At 48.0% G+C, this 27410-nt stretch overlaps 1 protein-coding gene across 1 annotated transcript in view; it reads right to left on the reverse strand.

Annotated features, from left to right (window-relative positions):
* Positions 1 to 246: 246 nt before the first annotated feature.
* LOC307079279 (dedicator of cytokinesis protein 3-like) overlaps positions 247 to 27410 on the reverse strand; it is a gene marked incomplete at both ends in the record, with an annotated part of 49498 nt that continues 22334 nt past the window's right edge. Inside the window, 42 exons of the mRNA XM_079741506.1 lie at positions 247 to 933; positions 1599 to 1681; positions 1898 to 2020; positions 2112 to 2196; positions 2367 to 2479; positions 2678 to 2759; positions 3267 to 3402; positions 3809 to 3930; positions 4260 to 4376; positions 4555 to 4638; positions 4735 to 4914; positions 5331 to 5417; positions 5983 to 6149; positions 6946 to 7087; positions 7541 to 7645; positions 8010 to 8096; positions 9186 to 9334; positions 9882 to 9975; positions 10124 to 10184; positions 10483 to 10578; positions 10697 to 10723; positions 11477 to 11562; positions 12068 to 12216; positions 12310 to 12368; positions 12600 to 12700; positions 13120 to 13195; positions 13747 to 13841; positions 13936 to 14034; positions 14249 to 14395; positions 15113 to 15240; positions 15517 to 15709; positions 16392 to 16562; positions 20040 to 20121; positions 20309 to 20409; positions 20585 to 20668; positions 21015 to 21112; positions 21237 to 21408; positions 22157 to 22263; positions 22638 to 22800; positions 22945 to 23069; positions 24341 to 24466; positions 25857 to 25945. Coding sequence (XP_079597632.1) covers positions 247 to 933; positions 1599 to 1681; positions 1898 to 2020; positions 2112 to 2196; positions 2367 to 2479; positions 2678 to 2759; positions 3267 to 3402; positions 3809 to 3930; positions 4260 to 4376; positions 4555 to 4638; positions 4735 to 4914; positions 5331 to 5417; positions 5983 to 6149; positions 6946 to 7087; positions 7541 to 7645; positions 8010 to 8096; positions 9186 to 9334; positions 9882 to 9975; positions 10124 to 10184; positions 10483 to 10578; positions 10697 to 10723; positions 11477 to 11562; positions 12068 to 12216; positions 12310 to 12368; positions 12600 to 12700; positions 13120 to 13195; positions 13747 to 13841; positions 13936 to 14034; positions 14249 to 14395; positions 15113 to 15240; positions 15517 to 15709; positions 16392 to 16562; positions 20040 to 20121; positions 20309 to 20409; positions 20585 to 20668; positions 21015 to 21112; positions 21237 to 21408; positions 22157 to 22263; positions 22638 to 22800; positions 22945 to 23069; positions 24341 to 24466; positions 25857 to 25945 — 5278 coding nt within the window. The remainder of the gene's footprint in view (positions 934 to 1598; positions 1682 to 1897; positions 2021 to 2111; positions 2197 to 2366; positions 2480 to 2677; positions 2760 to 3266; positions 3403 to 3808; positions 3931 to 4259; positions 4377 to 4554; positions 4639 to 4734; positions 4915 to 5330; positions 5418 to 5982; positions 6150 to 6945; positions 7088 to 7540; positions 7646 to 8009; positions 8097 to 9185; positions 9335 to 9881; positions 9976 to 10123; positions 10185 to 10482; positions 10579 to 10696; positions 10724 to 11476; positions 11563 to 12067; positions 12217 to 12309; positions 12369 to 12599; positions 12701 to 13119; positions 13196 to 13746; positions 13842 to 13935; positions 14035 to 14248; positions 14396 to 15112; positions 15241 to 15516; positions 15710 to 16391; positions 16563 to 20039; positions 20122 to 20308; positions 20410 to 20584; positions 20669 to 21014; positions 21113 to 21236; positions 21409 to 22156; positions 22264 to 22637; positions 22801 to 22944; positions 23070 to 24340; positions 24467 to 25856; positions 25946 to 27410) is intronic.

The following is a 27410-nucleotide window of genomic DNA, read 5'->3' on the forward strand; positions in this document are numbered from 1 at the left end:
CCATACTTCAAAGGCCTTCTCCTCGTGTTCCTCCTGTCAAAGCCGCCATGCTTGACGGGACTGGTGACGCCCCCCCCCCTCGGACCAGCCCCTCCTCCCTGACTCGGTGCACATTGAAGGGAGGAAGACAAGGAGAAGAACGCCGTCCTTAAAACCCGACAACTCTCCCAGCTAGGGGACCCCCCTCGCCGTCGTCCCTCCGTCCTCCTCCTCCTCCTCTGCCTCCTCCTCGCCCTGCCCTTCTCCTCACTGCGCCTCCTCGTGCTCCTCGCTGATGCACTGCTCCCAGGGGTGCTTGGCCTGCTCGTCCCGGTGGCCGTGCTGGGGGTGGAAGATCCTCCGGGGCAGCGGGATGGGCTGGGGCTGCAGGTCCTCCTCCGGGATGCAGCCCTCCCTCAGGTAGGGCTTGGGCGGCACGGCGGGCGGCGGCTGGGGCCGGCGGTAGGGCACGTGGTGCTGGGGCCCGTGCCCGGCCCCGTGGTGGTGGTGGTGGTGGTGGTGGGACGCCATGGGCATGGCCAGCTGCGGCTGGGGCCCGTGGCCGTGGCCCTCCATCCCCGGGTGGGGGTGCGGGTGGGCTTGGTGCGGGTGGTGCCCGCCGTGCGGGTGGGCGTGGGGGTGCTGCTGGGGGTGCGAGGCGGGGCTGCGGTAGTGGAAGGGCCGCGCCTGGTCGGCAGGGTCCATGTCCGGGCCGCTGTAGTGGATGTGCAGGTAGGGGGAGGCCAGGTACTCCTCGGGCGGGGACCACAGGTGGCTGGGGAGGGGCTCCAGGGCGTCGTTCCGGATGGGCCCCGTGTCCGGGTACTGGCCCCCGAAGTTACTCTCGCTCAGGGACGACACGCCGCTGCTGGCGCTGCCCGACAGGGTGGAGTTGCTGCCGCCCAGCGCCGACTGGGGGCTGGTGGGGGAGCCGGGGATGGGGTGGAGGGGGGACTGCAGGGAGAGGGAGATGGGGAGGGAGGGAGGGAGGGAGATGGGAAGAGAGGGAGGGAGGGAGGGAGGGAGGGAGATGGGAAGAGAGGGAGGGAGGGAGGGAGGGAGGGAGGGAGGGAGAGAGATGGTAGAGAAGGAGGGAGGGAGAGAGGGAGAGAGGGAGGGAGGGAGGGAGGGAGGGAGATGGGAAGAGAGGGAGGGAGGGAGGGAGGGAGGGTGATGGGAAGAGAGGGAGGGAGGGAGGGAGGGAGATGGGAAGAGAGGGAGGGAGGGAGGGAGGGAGGGAAGAGAGGGAGGGAGGGAGGGAGAGAGGGAGGGAGGGAGATGGTAGAGAAGGAGGGAGGTAGAGAGGGAGGGAGGGAGGGAGAGAGGGAGGGAGGGAGATGGGAAGAGAGGGAGGGAGGGAGGGAGGGAGATGGGAAGAGAGGGAGGGAGGGAGGGAGGGAGGGAGGGAGATGAGAAGAGAGGGAGGGAGGGAGGGAGAGAGGGAGGGAGAGAGGGAGGGAGGGAGGGAGAGAGGGAGGGAGGGAGGGAGAGAGAGAGGGAGAGAGGGAGGGAGAGAGAGAGGGAGGGAGGGGGATGGTTGATACCGTGGATATACTTCTCTAGAGCTGAATAAAGAAGGTAAATCAAGGCAAGGTGCTCTTTGACATTCTGTCCTGTACCTTTCTGAGAGAACGGACGGGCAAGGCAGGGGGCGGGTCATTGTTCTGGTGATGGAACGCATCAAAGTGCATCAAAAAGTGCCCTGCGAAGAAAACAAACAAGAACACAACCACATGTGCCACGTTGGGTTCAGGAAGCAGACCTTGTGAACTCCAACACTGATTCAAACACGTCTCACCAGCATCAAGACGTGAGGCACGAATAACAACGAAAACACGACAACAAAGACGACCGTCATTAAACCATATTAGAAGACATCATCGGAGCCAAGGGGAGTGAGGGGGTGGAGGGTGGGTACCTGGCGGGAAGGATCGGGGTGGGACGGGGGGCATGATCACACTTCCGGAGGACCCTGGGACGTAAGGGAGCGTCTCCTTGCTGTCCCCCTCCATGCTCCAGGCACTGGGGTTACCGGGGAACGCTTTGGGGGGGCGAGGGGTAGGGAGAGGTCAGCGTTTGGACCCCAGACACCCAGCGCCCAGCAGGATGTGAGTGGGAGGGGGGTGTCTCACCTTTCTCTGGGAGGTTCATGTGGGGGTCCGTGCACGGCTTACAGGGGCTGACCTGCTGGAGTAAGGCACGCTGCATGTGGTTGTTCTGCGCACAGAGGGAAAAACAACAACTCAAACAACAAATAACGGGATTTAGATGAAAGACGAATGAAGCGGGATAAAATAAGAGACGGCCTGGCAAGCACGATGGAGGTCATTGAATCAGGTTTCCTCGAAGAATGACCCAAGAATGGCACAGTTGGACCCCCAAAGTACCTGTCCGTTCTCAGCCAGTGTGTAGTACATGGAGTTGTTAGCCCTCTCTCGCTGTGGTAACAGAATCATCACTTCCCTGTTGTGTTTGGCCTTGTCCGGTAACGAAGGAGAGCCTACGACAGAAATTATTGCGATATATTCTGAATCCTGTACAAATTAATATGTCATGTAAGGCAGGGCATATGTTACTTAAGTAGCAGCCCCTCAAGCGCAAAGGCCAGTCCGAGCGCCAATAGTCAACAGAGAGCCTCCTCCCAGTGTGTGCGGGGGCTTACAGAGCGTGTTGATCACATGTTGTGTGATATATTCACCTCGGGCGCTGGACGGAGCAGAGGTGAGGACCTGAGAAGAGGTGGAGCGGATGGAGCTCAGACTTGAGGACGATGGACTGGGCTGCCAAACCACAGTGGGGGGAAATAACAATGAATAACAATAGCGGCTTATTCGGGCCGCAAATATCACATATCGTTGGCAACGCATGCGTTGTTCGGTGGTAAGAAGTATACATTATCATAAAATAAATTAGTAGATAAATAAAACAACAAACGTCTCTTCGTTTCTATAGTGCGGCTCTTAAAACAGTTTGCTTATTTTATGCATTTGAGCTACACAATTGAATCTGCACTTTTTGGGTTATAGCTCACATTTATTGTAAGTCACTTTGGACAAAGGCGTCCATGATCAAACCCTCCTAGATCAAACGTGCACGCAAAACGCTGGCGATTATTAATATTGATGATCCATGGGGGCTCCAGCACTGCACTGCAGGCAGACGGCAGCGCTCTGGAGTCCCTGCTAGGCTGCGTCTGGTTCCCCTCTACCGCAGTAGGCGTCGGCCCGTCTGTCTGTCCGGCCCTGATGAGGTTTGGCCGTTGGGCATGGCGTGCGGTCCCATCGTACCTGCATGTGGCCAGAGTCCTCGGGATGCTCCCCGATCAGCCCGTCCGTCAGGATAACCAGGTTCCCCGCCTCGCTGGACGTGTGAGAGGACAGGGAGGAGGACGAGTGGCGGATGGAGCCCTGCAGGTTCAGGGGGCTGGAGGGGATGGGCGGGTTGGGGTTAGACCAGACCAGAGCATAGAGGCGGGTGATGAACACTGCCCCGCGGGTCCTCATGTTTTTGACAAATGCGTCGCATCGGAAATCAAAGACGAAGGAGGAATACGAGAGGGCGCCCAGTTGTTTCACTCAGAGGGAGACCAGAGAGTTTAGAAGCTTTGGCGCGAACGACAAGAATGTCACAGTTTTAACATTAGTTTTTGTTTACGGTAACATTTGCAAAGTATGTCCCAAGGGTGCCCATGTTTTATCAGATCCTGTTGAAACACAAGGCTGCCTTCAAGAAGCACAGGAGACAATGCGGCAGCTGTGTTTCTCCGGGTCTGTGTGTGTTCAGTTTTAACCCCTGGCTAAGGTGCTAGCGAGCTAGGTGGCTAACCGACCTGTGTCGGTGGATGAGGCGGATGCTCTCCGGGCTCATGTGGCTGTGGGAGGTCAGGATGCCCCGGGGAGAGTTGCCCCCTGAGCAGCCCGCCTGGCCGAACCGGTCCACGCCAGGGAGACCCTGCTGGGTGCGCCAACACACACACACACACACGGGACGGGTTAGTATATACACACACAAGTACAAACTTGTCAGACAGCCACACAGTACATACATACACATACACAGAGGCACACACACATGCTCGCACACACACACCCACACACTTACACACACACACACACACACACACAAACACAAACACACGTGGGTGCACACACACACACACACACAGACATCCGCAGGCGCGCTTGTACACACACACACACACACACACGTGGGGGGGGGGGCACTCAACCACACTGACACTCTAGTCACAAGGGGAGGATGGTCCAACATGGCCGACTCACATGATGTAAGCCCGTCCTCATCATGTGGAACTGATCCACCAGCTTTTTGTGAAGCGGCCGCATCTCAGGATGCACCAGCTTCTCGTGGACGGCCAGTCCGACCCCCAGAATGTGCACCTATTCAGTCAAATATCATGGAAGAAAAGAGAAAGTTGTATATTTGTTACTGTTAGGAGGAATGTTCCCTTATTCAAGGTCAGGTTCATTCATTATGCATGCAGATCATGTGGTGAATCCTACATGCTGCTACACTAAGCTCCTGCTGTGCATAATAATCACCCACAATGCATCATACCTGTTCCTGCATCTGGTCCTTCAGCTGTGTCACCTTCTCCGTGTCTTCTGGGTGACTGGTGATGTATTCCTTATCGAAGAACGCCTGAGACAAAGCAACAACAATAATGAGTTTACTATAGTGAGCCTGTGTGCCACTCATTATCTCCAGGTCCTGCCTTGTTTTCTCCTGCAACACTACCTCCTGGTATCTGGCTATGCCTCCATTGACTGCAGCATCTATGACCCCATTGAGACACATGCTGAGTGGGTTGATGTTGCCATGGTGCTGTCTGTGCTGGTACTGGCTGATTAGCGTCCTCAGCTCCTGGGTCTTGTTCTCCACCACGTAGATGGCATTCTCCAGAGGACTCACTTCCACCTGCAGGCAGATACACAGACGGATGTTCAACCAGGGCCACGCTCAAAAACCGCAGTGGGGATTTAAGTTATTTGATCCCCCCAAGGGGGTTCAATCTCATTTGCACTTATATTCACAAATAACTTAGGGGCGTGGGTATCAAAGAAGGCGAGAAGATTGACAAAATAAAACCCCAGTTCGTCTTTGTAATTTTAAAGCGGTAATCTGTATTAGCGAGATCAAAGACATTATGTATCAGAGCTTCTGTCTAGTAAAATGCACAATTATGTTTTACTTTGTAAAATGCTATCAGGCTGTATGTTTCCAGCTGCTGCTATTCAACCGATGCGACAGACATAAGTGGTGAACAGAGAGAGACACAGGATGAGGTGACACACGAAAGGTTGAATCCCCCCGCACCCCACACCACCACTCACTACTTCTCTCCGCTCCACTTCAGCCCAGCGGGAGATCCCAGGGAGGGGCCTGGACAGGATCAGGGTGGTCCGCTCTATCCACAGACTCTAAAAGAGAGAGAGAGAGAGAGAGAGAGAGAGAGAGAGAGAGAGAGAGAGAGAGAGAGAGAGAGAAAGAAAGGAGGGGGGGAGCGAGAGATAAAAAAGAGAGGGGGAGAGAGAGAGAGAGAGAGAGAGAGAGAGCGAGAGAGAGAGAGCGAGAGAGAGAGAGAGAAAGGAGGGGGGGAGCGAGAGATAAAAGAGGGGGAGAGAGAGAGAGAGAGAGAGAGCGAGAGAGAGAGAGACGGCGAGAGGAAGAGATAGAGTGATAGAGATATAGAAAGAGTGAGAGAAAGATTGACAGAGAGAGAGAGAGAGGGAGGGAGGGAGAGGAATAGACAATATATATTGTCAGAGATAATATATAGAGTCAGAGATAAACATCAAGAGAGAACAATAAAGAAAGAACGAAAGCAAGAATAAAAGATAGAGACAAAGATCTATTGAAAGCATCAGCGTGAATGTCACAGCAGTGTCCGTGGAGACCGAGACGTCCCCAGGCGGTCTCACAGCCTCCGCTTAAGCGATGAAACAACCAGAAGAAGACAAGCCGGAGCAGGAGGCCAGGCCGTACCCTGAACTCGTTCTCCCTGTCTTTGGGTCCCTTGTGGAAGGGCCTGTCGTAGTGGAAGCGGTTGACGTTGTTGATGCGGTAGAAGCTCTTGATCCTCTCGGGCACGCGCTCCAGCTGGGGCGCGTCCGTGACGTCTGACACCGGAGTGACCGCGTAGATCTGGAGGTCTGCGGCCGAGCAGTCAAGGAAGTGACACGCGGACAGACAGCCAGACAGCCGGATGGACGGGGACAAATGGGGAGGGGACAGAGCACCAGAGGGGGGGGGGGAGGGGACGTGAGAGGAATAGCTGATGCCACCGGTGGTCATTTTCCATAGCATGTAAGAGAAGAGGAAATTCTTATTTCACGCCTACATTGAATTAAATAAATAAAATAACCAATTTCAGGGGACAAAAAGTGGGTGAGCTCAGAAGCTCAGTCCACATGTTTTAATTTAAAGTGACAATGTGTAAGATGTGTCCCTCTATCGGTAGCAAACATTTACTTGGCAGAATTGGACAACTATAAATTTGAAACTGCTTTTTGTCTCAACCTGGCCCCATTCACTAGTTGTGGTTGCCAGCATTCACACAAAAATACAGGCAGCCAAATCCAACATGCTAGAGTCGTGTCAAATCTCAGCTGTTCAAAATCTCTGTCAACCTCTCAAATTTGCCAAAATCAATTCTGTTTTTCTCCCTCTTTATTGTCTTTTGCCTTCTTATACATCAAGATATGTTTTCCTTTGAGGCACACTGGGACTGTAGTGAGTTCCACCAAAGCATGTACTATAGATATATCTAGATCAATTCACCTTAAAAACAATAATAAATATGGTCATCAATCTTAAACATTAAAGGCTCCTATCCATTGTGTCTATGTTAACGTGTTGAGCTAGCTGTAATGTATCAGTGTTAGCATGGTAGCTTTCCTCCCGAGTCCTCCACAATACTAATATCTGAAGTGCAATGGTTAAGGATACACTGAGCATCGCTCTGCAGGATGGTGTCGTCCGGTTGGTTGGGGTGCTGCATGGCGATGGCCTGTGGAAATTCTCCCAGCATCCTTTGCTGGAAGTCCTCAAGCCGCTCATAGTCGTAGCCGCGGCAAACAAACTCCTTGTTCTAGAAAGTTAAGAGGAGCGATAGGCAAGAGGAGGTGGAGGATAAAAGTGGATGCAAAAAAAATTGCTTATCTTTAGAGTGGGCTGTAATTATGCTGTCAATGACTCACCAAAAGCTATTCCTGTAAACCTTATATTAATCCTTATTTTAAATAATCCGTTTTATGAACTGATCTTGTCTATAAACCCATGCTAAAACCACAGAGCGTGAATTAATCCGCAGTGTCGGCTCAAAACATTTCAAGTCGTCCCACACCCCCCTCTGTCCCCCGAGACAAACAGGCCCTACATGCCATCCGGTTTCATAATAAAATTCAACATCAGTTTTTTGCACCTTTGTACCGGCGGAGGACTAGAGCGAGCTGCCTAAACCACCAGAGGGACAGCGCAGCCAGCCAGCCGAGTCAGCAGAATATTAAGTACGTCTGGAGAGACGGGGGCCTGCCCCTCTTACCCGGAGGAAGAAGGGGAACTTCCTGCCGTAGAAACCCATTCGGAAGAACTCTGGTTCAACCCTCTGCTGCTCGATGATGTTGTCATAGTAAGCAGCCTCCATTTTCTGCCAGGGGAAAAGATAAACACTTACACAATCATCCTAACGAATAATGCTTTAATTACACCCTCAACCACCCAAAGCCGCCGTCGCTGCCGAGGCTGAGGCTGATGATGTTGTGGAGTGTGGGCTGGGCATCAACGGGTGATTATTAAATTGTTTTGCCGACATGCGTCGCACAAGACACAAGACGGGCTTGATGAGAGAGACGGAGAGAGAAACAGCGAGAGAGAGAGAGATAGACAGGCTAAAAAAAATCCCCCATCCCACGTTATCTTTGGAGGATAATACATTCTTGAGCACATAGCGTGCCTGCAGCAGCAAGCCGATAATGAAAGGCAAACAACATGGAGACGGAAGCCGCACTCACCCGAATCCAGCTGAGGCTCTGGTAATCATATAACGCCTCATATTGGAAAGCCAGCTCCCGGCATAAAGATATTCCATATTCCCAACACTGGAAAAAAGGGAAATGCAGACGGGAGAATAAGACTATATGACCAAAAGGAAATCAACCCTTTACAAGATTGTTCCACCCAAAAAAGAACAACATAAAAAATGACGGATGGTTTTTGAGTGCGCCTGGAGAGACAGTGTTGTGATAGTGTCAGAATTAGTGCTGAAACATTACCAATTAAACATGCATTTATTGTTAGTACCGGTATCCATCTTGTGTTGCAGAGCCAGAAAATAGGTTGTCACATTTACCGGCAAACTGAAGGCACTAAAATGGTTATTAGTATAATGTTTTTGATTATTTTAGATTAGATTGGGTTTCCTTTATTAACTCAAACAGTAGGTGCGGGGATTTGGAACCATAATGTGACTAATCAGCCTAATAAATAGCAGATTTGTGAAGTGACAAGATGAAGTGACGTGCATGAAAACAGAATACTGGCACAGCTAATAGGCTGACATGGGGGGGGTTAACATTAGCAGCTGATCACTACGTGGGCAGTATAACAAAAACGTTTGTTACCATAGAAATGATAATCGTTTATGTAACAAATGGCTAAAAAGCTAACTAATCCCTAAAGTACATATTATATCTAGCTGGCTTGTGTGGTTACATTTTGAACGGTTAAAACTGCCCTATGTCGCTTTCCTACAGCAGCTTCTAACTCCATACGAGCAGTGTGAACTAGAATGTTTTTGAAGATAAACCCCCCCCCCATCTATCCATGAGGTGATCCGTAAAGGAACAGTGCCAGAGGATGACAGTGTGTGAACATGACATAGCTATAAATGTAGCTACAACTCGGGCCACTAGAGGCTGCAAATGGGAACACTGAAATAGTGAAGCTTCAAATGCAGAGCCCAACTGAACAAAATATGAAAGTCAAACAATTTGTTCCTTGATCCTAATGTTTTCCTCAATTTTAAAAATAGGTTTTATCGAAACTAAAAAATATCAATGTTGGTATGATCAAGACAATATCCGGATTGAAAAATCACCATGAAAGGTTACTTTACTCCTATTTGAGCCATTTGTGAAACCATTTCAACAACGATAGAAGGAAAAAGTGATGCCTGTTCAGGGACTTGCCTTCCCCTTGTTGAAGTAGTGGAGGATCTTGCGGCTGAGGTTCTCCTTGCGCTGCCACTCGCTCTGTGAGGGGTAGTGGAGGAAGTCCCTGAGCGCCCGGTCCTCCCACTGGAGCAGCTCCCAGTAGAGCAGCAGGGTGAACGCCGCCTCTGTTGGCAGGGGGAAGGGGCCAAAGGTCAGAGGTCAGGAAGTGGGGAGGCCAGAATCAGTCCATCCTGAATAATTGATGGTCAAATACTAAATGATGTGAAACATCATGACATCGTATCACGATGTCATGATGAATTCTAAATTAATAATTGTATAATTAAACCTGCACTATGTAACTTTTCCACAGAATATTCTCACATATTACTCCATTAAAAATGGGTTGAAAGATATAGATGAACAAGCTATATATATATCTTTTTTAAAGCTGAGTAATAGCTATATCATCTACAACGTTGGAAGATGACATAACTGTAGCCGTAGCTGCATCTCAAGCCCCCAGAGGCTGCTTATGGGAAACCGCAGGTTTAATTAACACAACATAAACAAGCTATTATTAGTTTGAGTATAATGTAGACTAATTATGTCGTACCTCATAATTGATATGAAGATTTATTTAAAATATTGCCAATGGATGCAGTTCATGGCCACAATGCATTAAACACAATATTTGCTACACAGCAGGGGCTGGCCTGAACTGTGCTTCACCTGTGAAGTCCTCCGCCTGCAGGTGGAGGTCACACAGCTTGTGGATGTAACGGATGTACATGTCCTCCTTGTTCACCTCCGACTTGTAGAAGTTCTTATGCGGGGAGGGGAGAAGATACAAAACAAGGTCTGTTAGAATCACGTCTTAATGGGTCGAATCAGCCAGCAGCATTAGTATCACAGATACGATTACGGATTAAACATGCGTCGACCGGATAGAGATAGTGAAAGATGGTGATTACCATGAGGTTGACGGAGCCACTGATCTTCTTGTTCTCCCCCTCCTCCCCCTTTATACAGTCCCTGAAGAAAAACAAAAAAAATTCATTTCATCTCAAGATCATCACAGTGTTGTCATGTTGGTAAGAATTGAACTTGCCTCTAGCGAGATGGTTGAGCACAACAGTTAACTACGTTAACTATTTTCGGAAAACTTTTAATATAAAGTGTCTACTAAATGAGAAGATAGGAGTCATTTAATGAGAAGATAAGAGTTAGGCCTACATTAAGAGTGCAGACATTGGGGTTTCAACCCACAACCCTTTCGACTGGGGGTCAAGCACTCAACCATCCTACGGCCCCCAACGACAAGAGTAGGTACCTGTAATCCAGGAGTCTCTCCATGAGCCTGGTGACTGACGTGACGAAGGAGATGCTGGTCTCTCTCCAGGTCTCCTGCTCGATCTTCTCCAGCAGGCTGGAAAAACAGAAACATCTGTCTTTAACTGGTTGAGGAGAATAATGCAACGCACATGATTCAAAATATATGATATATTATACTCAGTTAAAAAAGGGTTATATATCTATGTATATACCTTGGGTAGGGTCCAAAGAGCTGCGTGCTGCAGAAAAAGGAGATATAGTGAAGAAGAGAACAGTACAGTAGGGGTGATGGGGGTTCACAGCAGAATGAACTGACCAAAGCTGCACATTTCATTGTTTTTCACTGCAGCCATCCCTTTGGTCCAGAATGAGATCTTTGATTGGTGGTTTTATATAACTACGATAGGAAAACAATATATTATAATATACTGAAACCATTCAAATGATGATAGATATGTTTCTACTTGTCATCAAGTGTGTCTACGCACTCTTCAGTCTGATAGGGGTCCTCTTGTGGTCCTAGGTGGATGGTGTCTTTGTTATGGTGGGGTACTTTTAAATGGTATACATTCAGAGGAGACCTGGCCTTAGTAAAAGTAAGTCTTAAGGTCTCAAGTGGAATAACATTCTGACCAATGGTACTCATTAGACCTAGAAATAAAAAGGCTCACCATTCTATGGCGTCTTTTCAAGTATAAGTAAACCTTGTGTAGGCTTGGACATTGTTCAGTCCTTCCCTTGCATCTCGAGTCTGCGAATTCGTATTAAACTGGTTGAACTGCAAATCTACGTGTTGCCACAACTTTTTTTGCCTCGAGTCTTCGACTTCATCCGAACTGAGCTGACTATTCCCCCTTTCCACTGGAGCGGTGAATGGATGGGTTTATTCTGTTGACCGGAGTAGCCAGGTTTAAAGTGATTGCTACGGTGAGGGACGGGGGAGGGTTACACAGAGAAGGTTCTGAAGCAACAGTATTCACTGCGACGCTCACAGCAAGCTGAAGAGTTCCCTGTGGTTATCGTCTCCCTTCCCGTCGGAAACCATGCTGTCCAGCTTGTCCATCAGCTCCGCCTCCACCTGTCACACACACGTAGACACACACACACACACACACGCACACACACACACACACACACACACACACACACACTCATAGACAAAATGAAACACGCACAGAGTCACAGAGACATACACACGTTAAACACACACACAAATACACATCAATGTTAGACACAGATACAATCACAAATAGACACACACACATAAAAAATAATAAACCCCCACACGTCCACACACATACACACACACAAAGACACTCAGAGACAAAAAGAAACAAGCATACACATCAATGTGAGACACAGATACAAACACAAATAGACAAACACAGAAATAGACCCCAACACGCCCAAACAGGCCCCTCCCCACACACACACACACACACACACACACACACACACACACACCGGGCATTGTATATTGTATCAACTGTTCCTTGTTCTGTGATCCACGAGTCAAAGCTGTCTGAGGCACAAGATGGAAATGTTCAATACGAAAACAAAACACAGAAGAAAGCAGCGCTGACCTGTTTGAAGTTGCCGTTCTTCCTCTGTTCCCAGTCCATCATATCGTGGAAGATTGGAATCATGATATTCCGCACCTCAGTCTGCGGTACCAGCGTGACTCCGAGGAAGGGCCCCATCATCCCCGGGATGAAGTGGGGCTTGTTCTCACCTTTGAGGGGGCGGGAAACATGGGCGTGATGGGGATTTCATCAGCCAGACAATAGACGTTATTTCAGAGGAGCCAAAGGGAGCGTCATCTCACCTAGCTTCTGCCACATGCTGAAGAGCTCATAGCCCATCATCACTCTCATATCGCCATGCCTACAGAGACAAGAGCACAACATATGATCAATACACAACAAACAGATAAAAAAACTGAATGTAGTCATATTACTAGTCATAAAGATAATAATTACCATCATTTAATTCTAATATATTTAAATTAAGTAATAATGAATAAGAATAAGTAATTATTGATATTAATAATGTAATTATTATATACTATTGTCATTATCGTGATTATTATTATTAATAAATTATAATTGTAATGACTTGTCCAGGATCTTCTTCCTCTTGGCCTGGGTGAGGGGCTCCAGCTGCAGGCTGGGCTGGTTGATGTACAGCACTGTGAGGCTGAAGAAGGAGTTCCACACCTGCGCCACAGGCAGGGGAAAGATCAAGAAGAGCAGCATTAGCCTCACTGGAAAATCACACAAAACATCTGCTAAATGACCTGTAAAAAAGTAGCAGAATACATATGCATATCTTTATTAAGATTGAAGTATTTTTTTAACAAAAAGTTATATGCTGGTACTCAGTTCAGTTTTTAAGATAACTGAATGATAAGATGAGATAAGATGTTAAATAAATATTGAAAAGCGTTCCTGGAAATTAATTTTGTAATATTTATATTAATATTACATTGAAACTACTAGTTTACTCAGGTACATGCAAATTCACTCATACACACACACACACACACACACACACACACACACACACACACACACACACACACACACACACACACACACACACACACACACACACACACACACACACACACACACACCTTGAAATCGAAGTCAGCCTCAGAGAAGTTCTTGTGCAGCGCGGGGGACAGGAACTGTGTGGTCACCAGGATGATACTGCAGAAAACACACATAGGCTGTTAGTGCTAGCCTTATCAGCTCTGACAGCCAGGTATCTGCCGCTATGCCTTTAGAAAAAGATAGAAATCCCCTTTAAAGTTAGGGTAGGCAATTTATCTTACTAGCATTTTTTGTCATATGTTTTTAAACTCTCTTTACATCCCGACAGAAATCCATAAATAAAATACGCTGAAAAAAACCATAAAAAAAACCTGTGTTGCAGGCCTGTAACAAGCCCGTCAAAACATTTAATGCACCCTGAATGAAATGATTGGATGGCATACCTGTCTGTCTACTTACCTAACCGTATTCCTGCACTCACTTTGCCTGTGCACTCATTGTGCATGATCAGAGTCTTACACAAGGCAAAGCAGACCGATAGCCAAAGCTAGCGAGCTAATCAAATGTTTTGGGGGAGTGGCTTTGGAGGGGGGCCTGAAGGGACTGAGTGGGATTTTTTTGGGTGGATACATTCAAACTCTAGCCTATTCTGGCTGGTTCCTCCAAATTGCCTACCCTACCTTTAAGCAAAAAAAAACCAGACTTACTGGCTTGTGAGGAGTCTCATCACGCTCCAGTCTCGCGGGAAGATTGTCAGTTTCATCAGATTACGAAACACACAGAAGATCTTCAACAGGAACTCCTGGTGGGCGACAGACATGTAAACACATTCGGCAACCTTGTTGATTTTTTCCTTTGTATTTATTTCTCTGCGGCTGAACAAAGCTGCCTCCCACCTTGAGCTCCTCTTTACTGTGGAAGTTGTTGAGCAGGTGATGGAAGTGGAGCTCCGACATCTGCCTGAGCAGCGAGAGCAGACAGGAAACATACTCCCCCTGCACCACAGAAAAAGAAGATTGTAATTTTGAACCCTGATTTCTACAGCTTTCCTCTCAGCAATCTTGAGCAAGGTGGCCGAATTCTCCCTGCTGATCAATGACTTGCATTGGGAAAATGGAATGGAGTAAAATTTCTGTCGAATTACAGAATAGGATATAATTTGCTCCTTTATAGGTGTTTGGGGTGGGGAGTGAGGGAAGGGAGTCTGACCGTGATCTCTGCTGTGCACTGAGGGCATCTCTGTCCCCTGGAGGTCTCCACAGCCTGGGACTTGCTCATGATGGACAGCAGCGTTTGCAGCAGCACGTCAAGAAGGCTCTCCACCATCATCTCCACCTCCTCCTGAACCGACGATTCCTGGGAGAGAACCAGTATAAAAGAAAGAGAGGGGGAAGAGATAAGAAGAAGAGGAAGAGGATGATGATGATGAGGAAGACGAGGATGGTGAAGAATAAGAAGTAGAACAAGAGAAAGAAGAAGACGAAGATGAAGTAGAAGATAAAATAGAAGAAGAAGAAGAAGAAGAAGAAGAAGAAGAAGAAGAAGAAGAAGAAGAAGAAGAAAAAGTAGTAGAAGAAGAAGAAAAAGTAGTAGAAGAAGAAGATAAAATAGAAGAAGAAGAAGAAGAAGAGGTAGGAAAAGAAGAAGAAGTCCGTGAGGGGAAAAGACTGTATAAATAATTGATGGCGAGACCCATGCTGCTTAATTGCCTATTTAAACCGTGGAGACAATGTGGGGCGGTTGGCCGTAACAAGCCAAGGCTGCACTGGAATGAGTGACGGGGTCTTTCAAAAGGACACATGAATTTTACATTTGATTTTTTTTGCCATTCATTTTTTATACTCAGCTATGTCAATAGCTGTGTGTAGAGGGGGAAGGGGGAGTTGTGTGCAGTCTGCAAGTCTCAGATAAACAGCAATATCACAGGAATGAGGAAGGACATCGGCTCAAAACATCCCATTCTTGGTCGCAAAAAAGGAAACAGGGGTGTTTGTATGTTGATGTGAGCTTGTGCGTGTTGTTGTGCTTGTGTGCGTGCGTGCGTGCGTGCTGAGCAGGCACATGTCGTCCCACCATGGCGCTGGTCTTGATGATGGAGAAGATGCTGGCCAGGATCCCGGAGCAGATCAGCAGCTCCCTCTGCTGGCGCAGATGGAGGTGGATGTGGTGCAGGACCACTGGCAGCAGGATGCTGCGGGACTCTGGCGGGCGGAGGAGGAGGAGGTGGAGGAGACATGACGCCGTTTAGGTGGGAGGAAATAGACTTGGACTACTTTTTGAAATATTTCGCCTTGAAATATGAATAGAGAGAATAATTTTGATCACAGTGGATTGATAACCTATTCATCTTGGTCAAAATATATAATAAGACAACACCAATGTTTATTCATGCGTTTATAATGTTTAAGTATAACATAATATCGATTATGGTTTTTAAATGTGTATCTCGGGCCTGGCGTTCGGCCAATCGGTCTCACCGGGGAAGTAGAAGAGTCGGCTCTCGACGGTGCGAGCGATGGACTGGAGCTTAACCACGTCCATGGACTGGCCGATGTCCACTGTGCTGGGCATGCTCCCCAGGGTGCCCCGCACGTACTCAGCCACCTCCTGGACGGTGAACATCTGGAGCAGCTCGTCGAATATATCCGGGAAACTGTTTAACAGCGCCGCCTATGAGGGCAAAGATCAACGGGGAACAATCTCTGTTAGGGCTGCTCTGTAATATGTGTGCTAGAGCTGGCGTTGAGCATTAGCTTTATATGAGCATTTTTACAAATGGATGTTACATGGACACGTAAATGCGCACATAATGAAGATAAATAGTTAAAATCCTTCAACCTCTGCTAATTATCTATTTCAATAGAAAAACCACAGAGGTGACCACAGTTTTCTCAATGTCATCTTGTTGGATTGAGGCACAGCCTGCTGCTGCACCGGAACTGAATGAACACAGGGGGCGCTGTGACTTACTGAGACCGAAGAAGCGCTGGAATATGACCACAGAGAGGCATGCAGCTGACCACACCCCTGAACTGTCCAACAACAAGCCAAGGGTGGGGTGACAGTAAGAGGGGCGGGGTTCAATACAATAAAACAACATGGCTTCAATAATCAAAAACAAGCAACACAAACATGGGAATTAAACTGGAGATATGTGGATGCAAAATGAACACAATTCAACAAAAATGGACAAACATGCAAAACCAAAGATCTGGAATCACTCAGCGGCGAAACAGTTACAAAATAAAACCAAAAAGAGACTAAATTGAAACAGGACTGCCTAGCAAGCAGAAAATGCTTTTTGACAGACACGACTGTCCACCGAGAAGCTCTCCCCTAGGAGCCATCTGACCTGTGTGAAGACCAGGGTCTCCGAGCTGCGGCTGTCCAGGCTCAGCACGAAGCGGATGGACTGGAACAGCTCTTGGATGTTGGCGCGGAACTGCTCCTCCTCCATCCCACAGGTGGCCCGCGAGTACAGGATCCGAGACTGGACGATGAACTTGAACAGGTACTCTAGGGCCTGAGCAGGGGGCAGTAGGGGACAGAGAATTAGAGGAGAGCACATGACGCACACTTGTCCTAGTAACTATTTGAGGCCCGTTTTTCTGTGTTGGCTACAACATTCATTATGCTTAAAGTGCAATCAACAACATCAGGCACTATTGATGAACATAATCGGAATAATGTCGTCATTACAACCAATACACACTTGATGTAATATGATATAATCGGCAACCACCTTTAAACAGAAATAGGTGTAAACGCCATGCAAAGGCAGCCTATATCTCCTCATACTAACACGTATCAAACAGTTGGGAGTCCCTTCACCTCTTTACACAATCCCTGCAGCTCAACCCGGCAGCCTTCTCTGTCTGTGTCAGATGGTGCCATTTGTGCTTATGCATCACCATTAAAATGTATACTACTGAATTAATGAGACTCCAGGTCTCCAGGAATTGAATGAATTGCATAGTACATAATGTACAGTCCTGCTGTAGCCTACTCTTCATTTATTATTTATTTGATTTGAACATCTGTATAAGGTGACAGCGAGGCAGGGTCGCCTGTGCGGTGAAACGTGTTGTGCACTCACACTGGGGCTCACTGCATTTGTTTAATTCCCTCTACATGGAAATGTGGAGGGAATTACTGGAAATAGATTGGTCTTACTGGAAATACATTGGATCTTCCTTATGAGGAAATCTCCAGTGAAAACGATGGAAGTCTAAGGAATCTAAAGTTATCTGCTGTAGCCTATGATAGACAAGGAAAAATGTACGAGCATGGAACAAACAGCAGTTTGTATTTAGGGATATCAGGTGTAACATTTGGGGGGACCATGCAGGATGTAAACCCTGGAGAATTGATACAACTCAGGGAATAGACACCTGCAAGTGGAGAAGAAAACCGGGAACGCGTCCTGAGGTTAAGTGGGGACTTTGGTTATCGCAAAACATGTCGGGAAGAACTTCTATTTAAAGGCACAGAGTCATTGAGGGATTTAGTCTATCGGATCAGACGTGTGAACCTTCAACAAGCGTCTGTCCTCTGCCATGGCACCACAGTGATCATTTCTCCTCTGCAAAGTTAAGTTACCTCCAAGGGCACGCGACTTGGCAGTGTTAGCGTATGCGCAACTCCCTGGCATCCGGATAGACAAACAAAAATTAATTATTTAACGGATCGTGGAGAAAAGCCCCTTGCGTCAATGGTGCGGCGGCCAGCTCGCCAAGTGCCAACAGCGTTAGAGTACAGTTCCAGGCGAGAGGGACACCGGTTGCCCACACTATCAAGACACTACATCAGTGTCCAACACTCAGCCAACTGTATCTGCTGTATGGCCAACGGATTCACACCGGCTAACACGCTTATGATCGCAGAACCGCTACCATCGGGCGCAATTAATTCCGGGGTTTATTTTCTGATGTGGGTAACCTTGTACTTTGTTTTGTTTTTGTTTGTGTCCATTCGTTCCTGGCTATCCTGTCGGGCCTCTCACTGATCTGCCCCAGTGTTGTTTTACCCATAATTACTATCTCAAACCGATTCTTTAATAGTGAGCCTCAAAGCAGTGATATTGCATTGGGTATTGTATAAGGCTGACAGCATGGCTAGACTTTGGGTGTCCTTAAATTCTCTCACAAATTCTCTCTTCAATTATTTATCTCAGTAGGAATATTACAAAATTAGATTGCAGTGTTTCTAACATACAACCCTGAGTTGCTGTTCCCATGGGATTGAAACTAAGGCCTGATGCTATAGCAAAATACTATATGCTCTCTTCTATTACCATGTTTTATCCATTTACAGTGAATTCAGATGCATGTCATTAGGGAGCAGTTAGAGTTTAGGCATATTGGGAAATACTGCCAAAACAGGAATTAGTAACTGACTAAATTACGCCACGAATTATCAATATTAAAACCTGAGATTCTACAAATTGCAGACATCACAGAAAAGGGATAGACAGATCGAGATGGGTCTATCTATTGAAGAATTTAGTTTAAAATGCATGTAGCAAGCAACCTGATATTCTTCGCCCCATGTAGATCAAATCAATATATAATGGTAATTGTCTCCATCTAGCAGTTGTTTTAAGATACATGTTTCTGTAAAAATCGAATCAAATATATTCATAGAGCACATTTAAAAAAAGAACAACGGCAGTTGACCCAACTGCTGTACAATCAAAGACACCATAAACACAAAAATAAAAATATAAATAAAAACAAAGAAATGCAACTCTCATATTCGAGTTAAAAGACAAGAAAAATAAAAAGTGTTTTAAGACAGGATTTAAAAACAGGCAATGTGGGGGCCAGCCTGACATGAGGAAGCCACTCATTCCAGAGGTTGGGGGCGACTTTGCGTCACAACCCCCCCGATGCTTCAACCTCGATCTTGGGTCGACTAGAAGCAACAGGTCAGCGTACCTGAGTGACTGCCATGGGAGGTAAGGATGTAAAAGGTCAGCGAGATAGGCTGGAGCTTACCCATTTATATCCATTTAAGGCTTTGTTCAACGATAACATCCTCAAATCAATCCTAAAACATCCAAGGAGCCGGTGAGCAGCGTCTCTTGCGTGTTCCTGTTAAAAGGCAAGCTGCAGCGTTCTGGCCCAAAAGAAAGCATGAGAGGGAGGCCTGGCTAACACCAGCATAAAGGGCATTACAGTAGTCGGGTTGAGATGAACGCAGTGGCTTGTACAAGATACACCGTATCCTCAGTGAAGAATCTGGGGTGTTTGAAGGGCAGAGGTTTTTGTTCTATGAAAGGGATCCGTTTTCTGTTAGGTCTTTGCATTTTCTAGGGCTCATCCTTGGAAGTACCGTGTTGAAAAAATGGGTCATTGACTGGATTCAATTTTAGGTTATGAATGATTGATTGCTTTTGAATGAGACTCGGCTGTCCATTCAGAAGTCCCAACGGGTGCTGATAGTTTATATGTGAACATTTAGTAGTTTTACATCCACTTCTTTACATCCTAGGCATATACGATACACGCCGTTACCTAGAAAGACAATCTCCTCAATCAAACTATTTTACGACCTTGTCATTGTTGATAGCCATATTTGTTTCAATAATTTGGCTTTTCGTTTAATCAAATATACTTTCACTCTAGTTTATCTATATTCTGGTTCATTCTCATTCCCACTTCCTGAGAGTCTTTATTATCCAAGTACATCTGGGTCTGGGAGCCATCGATACCCCCACTCTAGCTCCAGTATACTTTCCCAAAAGAGGCCTGGTCCACCGCAGACCCATTGGGCTTGGTATTACTTACCTTCCTGAGCTCGCATTACTCCTTATCAGCCTCTGCTTGTCAGACGTGCCTATTGGCTACTTTTTTAGGCCTCGCCAATAAATCTACTTTGAAAGATCCGGGACATGTTTTGTATTTTTGCAGGGGTTCAAGCTTTCCAAAACCAGGAATATCAAAGAAACGATTAATTTGTGTGTGTGTGTTTGTGTTTTGATATAAGTCATGGACCTTACCCTCATGGCTTCCTGGATATGGTCCTGTCTGACCACTTCAGCTGAGCGGTCCATGTACCATTTTAGACATCGGATCAGCTCTCTGAAAACACAGTGTGGAAAGAGCCTCTGAGTCAATATCATGGATCTCCTATGGTGAATTGTGACCACAATTAGAAGCACATCAGAGATCGTTAGAGAAAGTGTAATTCATATTCTCCCAACAAACGCTGAAGGTAGCCTTGCATTGGATGGTATTTATATTTCAGTAGCACTATTGTGTTCTTTACTTGTAAGCCAGCGCTCCAGCGAAGTGGTTCTGAATGTACGAGTCCATCACCGGTCTGAAGTGGTAGAAGCGGCTGTCCCTGAGCAGGTTGATGATGAAAACCTACACAGAGCCCAAAAATAACCACGTGAATCCCACTCCTTTTGTCTTGCAGTGGCTACACATGTAAGATGAAACCATTTGTTTTGGTGCGTGAATGCGTGCATGCAAGTTTGTGTGTGTGTGTGTGTGTGTGTATTTGTGTGTGTGTGTGTGTGTGAGCTCCTGTTTTCCTTACCAGTGACTGGAATACCAACGGTCCGTATTTATCTGTGTTGTCATCCAAGAGACAGAAGAGTGTATCCAGGACATCTCGCAAGAACTGAATGGAAGCACAGGAACAAGAATCATGACATGGCTGTCTTGGAATTAAAGGATTTATCTTCAATTTACAATCAAAACGTACTGTAGCACTATAACCAACCACACATCCATGTGATGAGGGACAGAGACTGTAGTTACCTTACCTTTTAACTTATATTTTGGTAAAATATATTATACATCAAATGTATGAAAAATATAACAGGGTTGCCAACAAAGCGTACAATAGTGTCCGAATTTAGTTTTTGTATTATATAAACCAACACAAAATCAACTGTAACTCCACTAGCATATTGAACCGAACACAAAGTATGTTCTAAAAGCACGACAGTGGTGTTGAAAGTGACCTTGACGATCTCCTCCCCGCTGATCTGCCGCAGACGGCCCAGGATATCCAACACTCGGTCAGGATGGGCCTTCCAGTTCAGCAGAGCCAGGAGGTCGACTAATGTCATTCAAAACAAAACAGAGAAACCCAGAAACAGTACATTAGCACTTCAACCGAGAGTAGCGCTCGAGTCACTCAGCTTGAGCCGTGTAGCATCGCATCGACCCGCTGGTCGTCGTACCGTTCTGAGTGAGCTTGGTGGAGCAGAGCAGTGTGGAGACCCAGAAGGTCTCCTTGGGGCTCCTCTGGAAGGGCAGGTTGGCGGGCAGGTTGGGACAGCTGTTGAAGTCCTCCTTACAGCAGGGCATGCTCAGGTACAGGCCCTGGTTACTGAACGTAGCGTTCTCATCACACTAAGGCAGGGAGAGAGAGATGGAGAGAGTGAGAGGGAGAGAGACGGAGAGATGGAGAGAGAGGGAGAGATGGAGAGAGGGAGAGAGGGCGAGACGGAGAGAGAGGGAGAGGGAGATGTAGAGAGAGGGAAAGATAGAGTGAGAGAGAGACGGTTTGAGAGGGAGAGATGGAGAGAGAGATGGAGAGATGGTGTGAGAGAGAGGGAGAGATAGAGAGGGAGAGATGGAGTGAGAGAGAGAGATGGAGAGGGAGAGATGGAGAGGGCGAGACGGAGAGAAAGAGGGAGGGAGATGGAGAGAGAGGGAGATATGGAGTGAGAGAGAGACGGAGTGAGAGGGAGAGATGGAGAGGGATGGACAGATGGAGTGAGAGAAAGATGAGAGAGAGAGGGAGTGAGAGAGAGAGAGAGAGAAAGATGGATTGAGAGAGAGTTGGAGAGTATGAGAGAGAGAAAGAGAACGAGAGAGAGAGAGAGGGGGGGGGGAGAGAAAAAGAGAGAGGGGGAGAGAGAGAGAGAGAGAGAGAGAGAGAGAGAGGGGGAGTTGCGTAGTGGTGAGGATAGGGATAAGGTGGAGGAGTCAGGGAGTTTTTCATGTGAAATACAGCGGCGTCTAAATATAGCGCGGCTACTTTTACACCTTGCATTTGAATGTGTACCCACTCTGCCTGTGAGGGCTCCGCGCAGCCACGGCCCTGCCACTGCGGGGGGGGGGGGGGAAGTGTTTGAATCCCCTCCCCGGCTCTCACCTTGTAAACATAGAGCTCATGGTTCTCATCCGACAAGGTTGTCCCGTCCTCCCTCATTAGAGGCGTGAAGGCGAAGCCAAACAGCTTCTTCTCCCCTTTGTCTTTAGCTGAAAGAACAACAGCATTAAAGATGAAATGTGTCTTTCAACTCGACCACTGCCACGGCCAACGTGATCTTGTCATACAGTGTGTTATTTAATCATTTATATTACATTTAGGAGGCACTTTCCGTCCAAAGCGAAGTAAAGGTAATTCAAGAGCAATAAGGGGGCTATGCACCTTGCTCAAGGGTGATCAGCTACTTGGAAATTAGGGATTGAACCCAGTAACTTTGAGCAAGGGAGTTGAACACCTGAACCACTCGACTTCCCACTGCCCCACTGCTACTGTTAAATAAAAATAACAACACACAGATACCCAGAGTTCTGTCTCTTTATTGTGCCGGGTAATTAAGGATGCATGGTCAGCAGTGGGGACTCACTGGAGCAGTGTCTGAACTCAAAGCGTAGGTGGGACCCTCTGAAGCGATCTATGGGGATGGGCAGCTTCACCATCTCGCTCCAACGAGGGCTGTTGTTGTGGTAGAGGACGAAGGAGCGATGCTCGCTGGTGTTGGGCTCCCCGCTGCCCAGACTGATGCAGTCCTGGTGGGGGGAACAGGGGAGAGAGGAGACGGGGTTAACTCGCCGGGTCTGGACGTTCGCTACGTGGCTGCCAACGGTGATCATTGACAGCCTGTGCTCGCCGTACTAAACGTGTGTTTGTCATCGTGCCGCGTCGTTCCGTACTTTGAGCGTGTCGCCGTCGGCGTAGAGCACGTACACGGTGACCTCGATGTTCTTCTGCACGCTCTTGCCCCCCCTTTCGAATTCGCCCCGCTCCAGGGTGAGGTACAGGTCATTGCGGATGTCTCCTGGGACAAACATTGGAGGGAAGGAAGGATGAACCCTCTTTAACTGAGAACCTCAAGCAAGGAACCACATCCCTGTCCTGCAAAATAGCCTCTCTTCCTCCCGTCTGTCCAGCTGCGATAGGATATGTCCAAACTCGGCTAGAACAAAACATTGTAGAACCATCCAAGCTTTCACAGCCCAGGTTAAAGACAATAATTTACTGGAATGATGTGAGACATAGCATGGTTCCTTTTTCCGATACTCTTTGTAGAACTGAACTGATAGTTCAAGAAAGGTTCAAATATTATTCTAGTAATTTGTTCAACCCGACAGTTGACAGTAGATGCGACTGTTGCGTTCGACATTGCGTTTCAAAGGCAAGCCCAATATCAACCTGTTTCTGTCACTGAAGGGAATACATCTTAATAACTGTCACTGTCTGAGGAAGCGCCATCATGACATACAAATCAACGGCAGCAAGGGCGTAGGATGTAACAGTTACTCTTAAAACCAGAATATGTTTATATATATCCAAGTCAAATGAAGGTATTAGGTTGGAGGGGCATGTTTCTGAGGAAAAAACTGGAAGAGGGATGAGAGACAGAGAAGGGGCTTCAGTCTCCTCAATGGAAGACAAACAGGGCACTGCTTGCTGATGAAATGAATGGAAATAAACACACGCAGTACCTCCAAGCTTTTACCATTTCACTTGGTTTTAGTAATAGACGAACTGCTCAGCACCTGACCTGAATAGCTTCTTCATGCATGCAGGGTGGTGACCAATTAGGTGAGTGTTTCTCTCTCTCTCTCACTCTCTCTACTGCAGAGATCCGAATCCAACTCAACTCGAACCAGAGCATTCCTCAAGTCACCTCAGCCCACACTGCTCTCCAACCCTTCCTCACAACATCTCCATTTAGTCTACTTTGACTATCGATTCCTAGTCCTCTGCGTCCTACACAGCAGTCCTAACCTCCGGACCTACCGTCTCATCAGGTGGACACCACCCTCCCCCATAATCCTTAACCCCTTCTAGACTCCTAGCCCTGCCTCCTAATTTGCCCTTCACTCTTCTCATCTGATCTCCTGGCTTTTTGTCATCCTGTTCCTGTTCCTGTGTGTTTGCGTGTGTACGTGTGTGAGTGTGTGGATGTTGTGTGTCTGTTCAAGTGTGTGTGTGCGTGTGTGTGTGTGTGTGCGTGTGTGTTTGCGTGTGTGTGTGCGTGTGTGTGTGTGTCCGCCCAAGTATGTGCGTGTGCATGTGCATGTGCATGTGTGTGTGTGTGCTCACCGGGCAGGATGACGTCTGGGAAGCCTAGTTTGCGTGTGAGTGCCAGAGCCCTGCTGAACACCGCCTGGTTCTCACGTCTGATCTGCTCCAGCTCACCCCGCAGCAGCTGCAGGGAAATGATGAGGCCTGCACACCAGGAGAGAGAGAGAGAGAGAGAGAGAGAGAGAGTTAGGGAGAGAGAGAGAGAGAGTGGGAGACAGAGAGTTAGGGAGAGAGAGTGAGAGAGACAGTGAGAGAGTGCAGAGAAGGAGTGTCAGAGTGGGCTTGCGTGTGGGTGTTAATGCGAGTTTCTTAATGTGAGTGCCTGTACATTTTTAAATGGGGAGATTTACAGTGCGGCTTTCAATGGATATATGTCTGTATGTGTGTGTGTGTGTGTGTGTGAGTGTGTTTGTGGGTGACCATGTATGTAACACAAGAGTGTTGGACTGGGAGCGGGGGGGGGGGGCGCTACGGAAGCGAGGAGGAGGATGGGTGAGGACGGGAGACAGGCGTTTAAGATATATTAGTCAGACTGTGGGGGCGGAAGAAGCACACAGCAGAATGGACAGAGAGACGTCGCCCAGCACCACATAATAGAAAATAAGAGATGTACACCATTTGAGGAGAGGGTAACAAATACAGGACTACGAGTAGGAACAGAAAAAATGTATGAGAGCTCGGTGAGTCATGTGTTATTTTGTGAATCGGGAAGCCAAAACAAACTAAATAAATGAACACTGATCTCGAGACGGAAGACAGACTCACTGCACTGATGTCGCATCACTTTTGCGGTGTCGTTTCAGAAAAAGGATAAAAGACTAAGGCATAATATATCCTTTGAAATCAAGGAGAGGGACCCCCCCTCCTTTCGTGTGTTTGACCTTGTGGAGTGCTGAGCCATTGGCTAACGAGGCTCTTCCCCCTTCATGGCTCCCCTAATGGAGGTTACCGCCGTCAGGGTTATCAATACTGCATTATGACGCTGACGTCTGATGCATCCTGGGATACATCTTACGCTATGCAGGATCTGCGCTGATGCATGCTAACATTTGCATGCAAACAGTCGCACGCTGACAGTTGCATGCTAACTGTTGCATGCTAGCATTTGCTTGCTGGAAGCTGCATGCTCACAGTTGCTTGCTAAAAGATGTAGGCTAGCATTTGCTTGTTAGCCATAGTATGATAGCTGTTGCATGCTAGCAGTTGCATTCTACCATACAGGTATCATGGAAATATGATATATATCAGTTTTTATACTGATTACTTATTGCTTTATTAGTCACACAGCCCAAAGCACCCAGAGTACACATTTTGCTTCATATATTTAACAGAACAAAGCTATTGTTTTTGCTTGCTTCATATAGATCTGAAGCCTATTTCAAACCTGAAACAGTATTTAATATGTGTTTGAGTACTTTAGGCTTAAGTCCTAATCAACAGAAAGAGGTGGGGAGGCCTGGTGGAGGGAAGTACAACTCAGATGAAGCCTGTAGTGTGACACCAACTGATACAAGGAAGTCCAGGTATACGTTACCATAGTTGGTGCTGGGAGCCGAGTACTTTGTGTTGGACTTGCGGATGATGTTCTCATGTATCTGGAACCACTCGTTCTCATTGTTGCATCTGGAAGGGAGAGAGAGAGAGAGAGGGGCGGAGGGAGAGAGGGAGAGAGAGAGGGAGGGAGGTAGGGAGAGAATGAGCAGGAGAGAGCGATGAAGAGAGAGAGAGGAGGGAGGGAGAGAGAGAGGGAGAAAAAGAGAGAGACGGAGGGAGAGAGAGGGAGAGGGGGGGAGAGAGGTAGAGAGGGAGGGAGAGAGAGAGAGAGGAAGTGAGCGAGAGTGGGAGAGAGGGAGAGAGAGGGGGCGAGAGAGGTGAGAGGCAATAGATGTTAGCGACCAGCAGGCCCAGATGGAGGGGCCTTGGGGGGGGGGGGGGGGGGGGGGGGGGGGGGGGGGGGGGGGTGGAGCCTAAGGTAGGTAGGAGGGAACCAAATGAGCAGCATGTGGCACAGGAAGCCAGTTCCTCCTGGAGACAAGGTAGCAGCGGGGGGGATGGGGCTGGTTGGAGGAGGGGGGCACTATCAACCAGCACATTAGCCCCACATGCACAGCACAGTGCGCTAAGCAGAGCTGACAGCCAGCTCCTCCACCAGCCTTTTTCATTACCGAGGGCCCGTGGGGCCCCTGGGAGAGGCGAGGGGGGAAACGCACGGACTGGAGCGTGATAGGAGAAGACAGTTTGGAGGCAGCTCAGCCGAATCACTGCCGCCGCTCCGAGAGGAAGGAGCATTTACACTGCGTGAAGAACCCCCCCCCCCCCACCCCACCAAGAAGAACAAAAAGAAAAACGGCGAACCTCGTTCCGGGGGAGTTTCTATTCATGGTTATTTTGCTGTCTAGCAAGGGCTCTCCATGCAGAGGGAGCTCTGGTGCGCTCGTAGACCCGGAGGCTCGGTAGGGGTTAGGGGAGTCGCGTCCGAGGAGGCCTCCGGGTGGACCGCGGACACGGATGACCTTTCGTCGTCTGGCGGTACATGACGTGCTTCACCGCGCCACCTGGTTCCTTCTAAACACTGTGGCGGTGCGCAGCAGAGGCCGCAGCAAAGTCTTGGGTGAAACGACGCAACGATTTGGTTTATGTTGTGCCTCCGACCCCTTGACCCCGCGGAGCTCCTTGTGAAATTTGCCCCAGGAAGTGCTGACAAGGGGGGAGAGCAGCGCCGCCAGAGACACGCTCTGGATATTGATTGACAGGGGAAGAATGCTTAGCTCGGTGTTATTCATCTCTGTCCTCTAACTTTGTTCATTTATCTAAGTGTCGTGTCTCTTCTCTCTAGCTCTCTCCTCCCTCGCTCTCTTTCTCCCTTTCTCCTTCTATCTCCCTCTCTTCCTCTCTCTTTCGCGCTCTTCCTCTCCCTTTCTCCTTCTCTCTCCTTCTCTCTCTCTCCCTCTCTCTTTCTCGCGCTCTTTCGCTCTCTCTCTCTCTCTCTCTGTCTCTCTTTTCTCCCTCTCTCTCTCATTCCTCCCTCCCTCTCTCTCTCTTTTTCTTCTTCTCCTCCTCCTCCCATCCTCCATTGACCAGGGTACAG

This window comes from Pollachius pollachius (genome assembly GCF_949987615.1).
Source record: "Pollachius pollachius genome assembly, chromosome: 8".
Classification (NCBI taxonomy): Eukaryota; Metazoa; Chordata; class Actinopteri; order Gadiformes; family Gadidae; genus Pollachius; species Pollachius pollachius.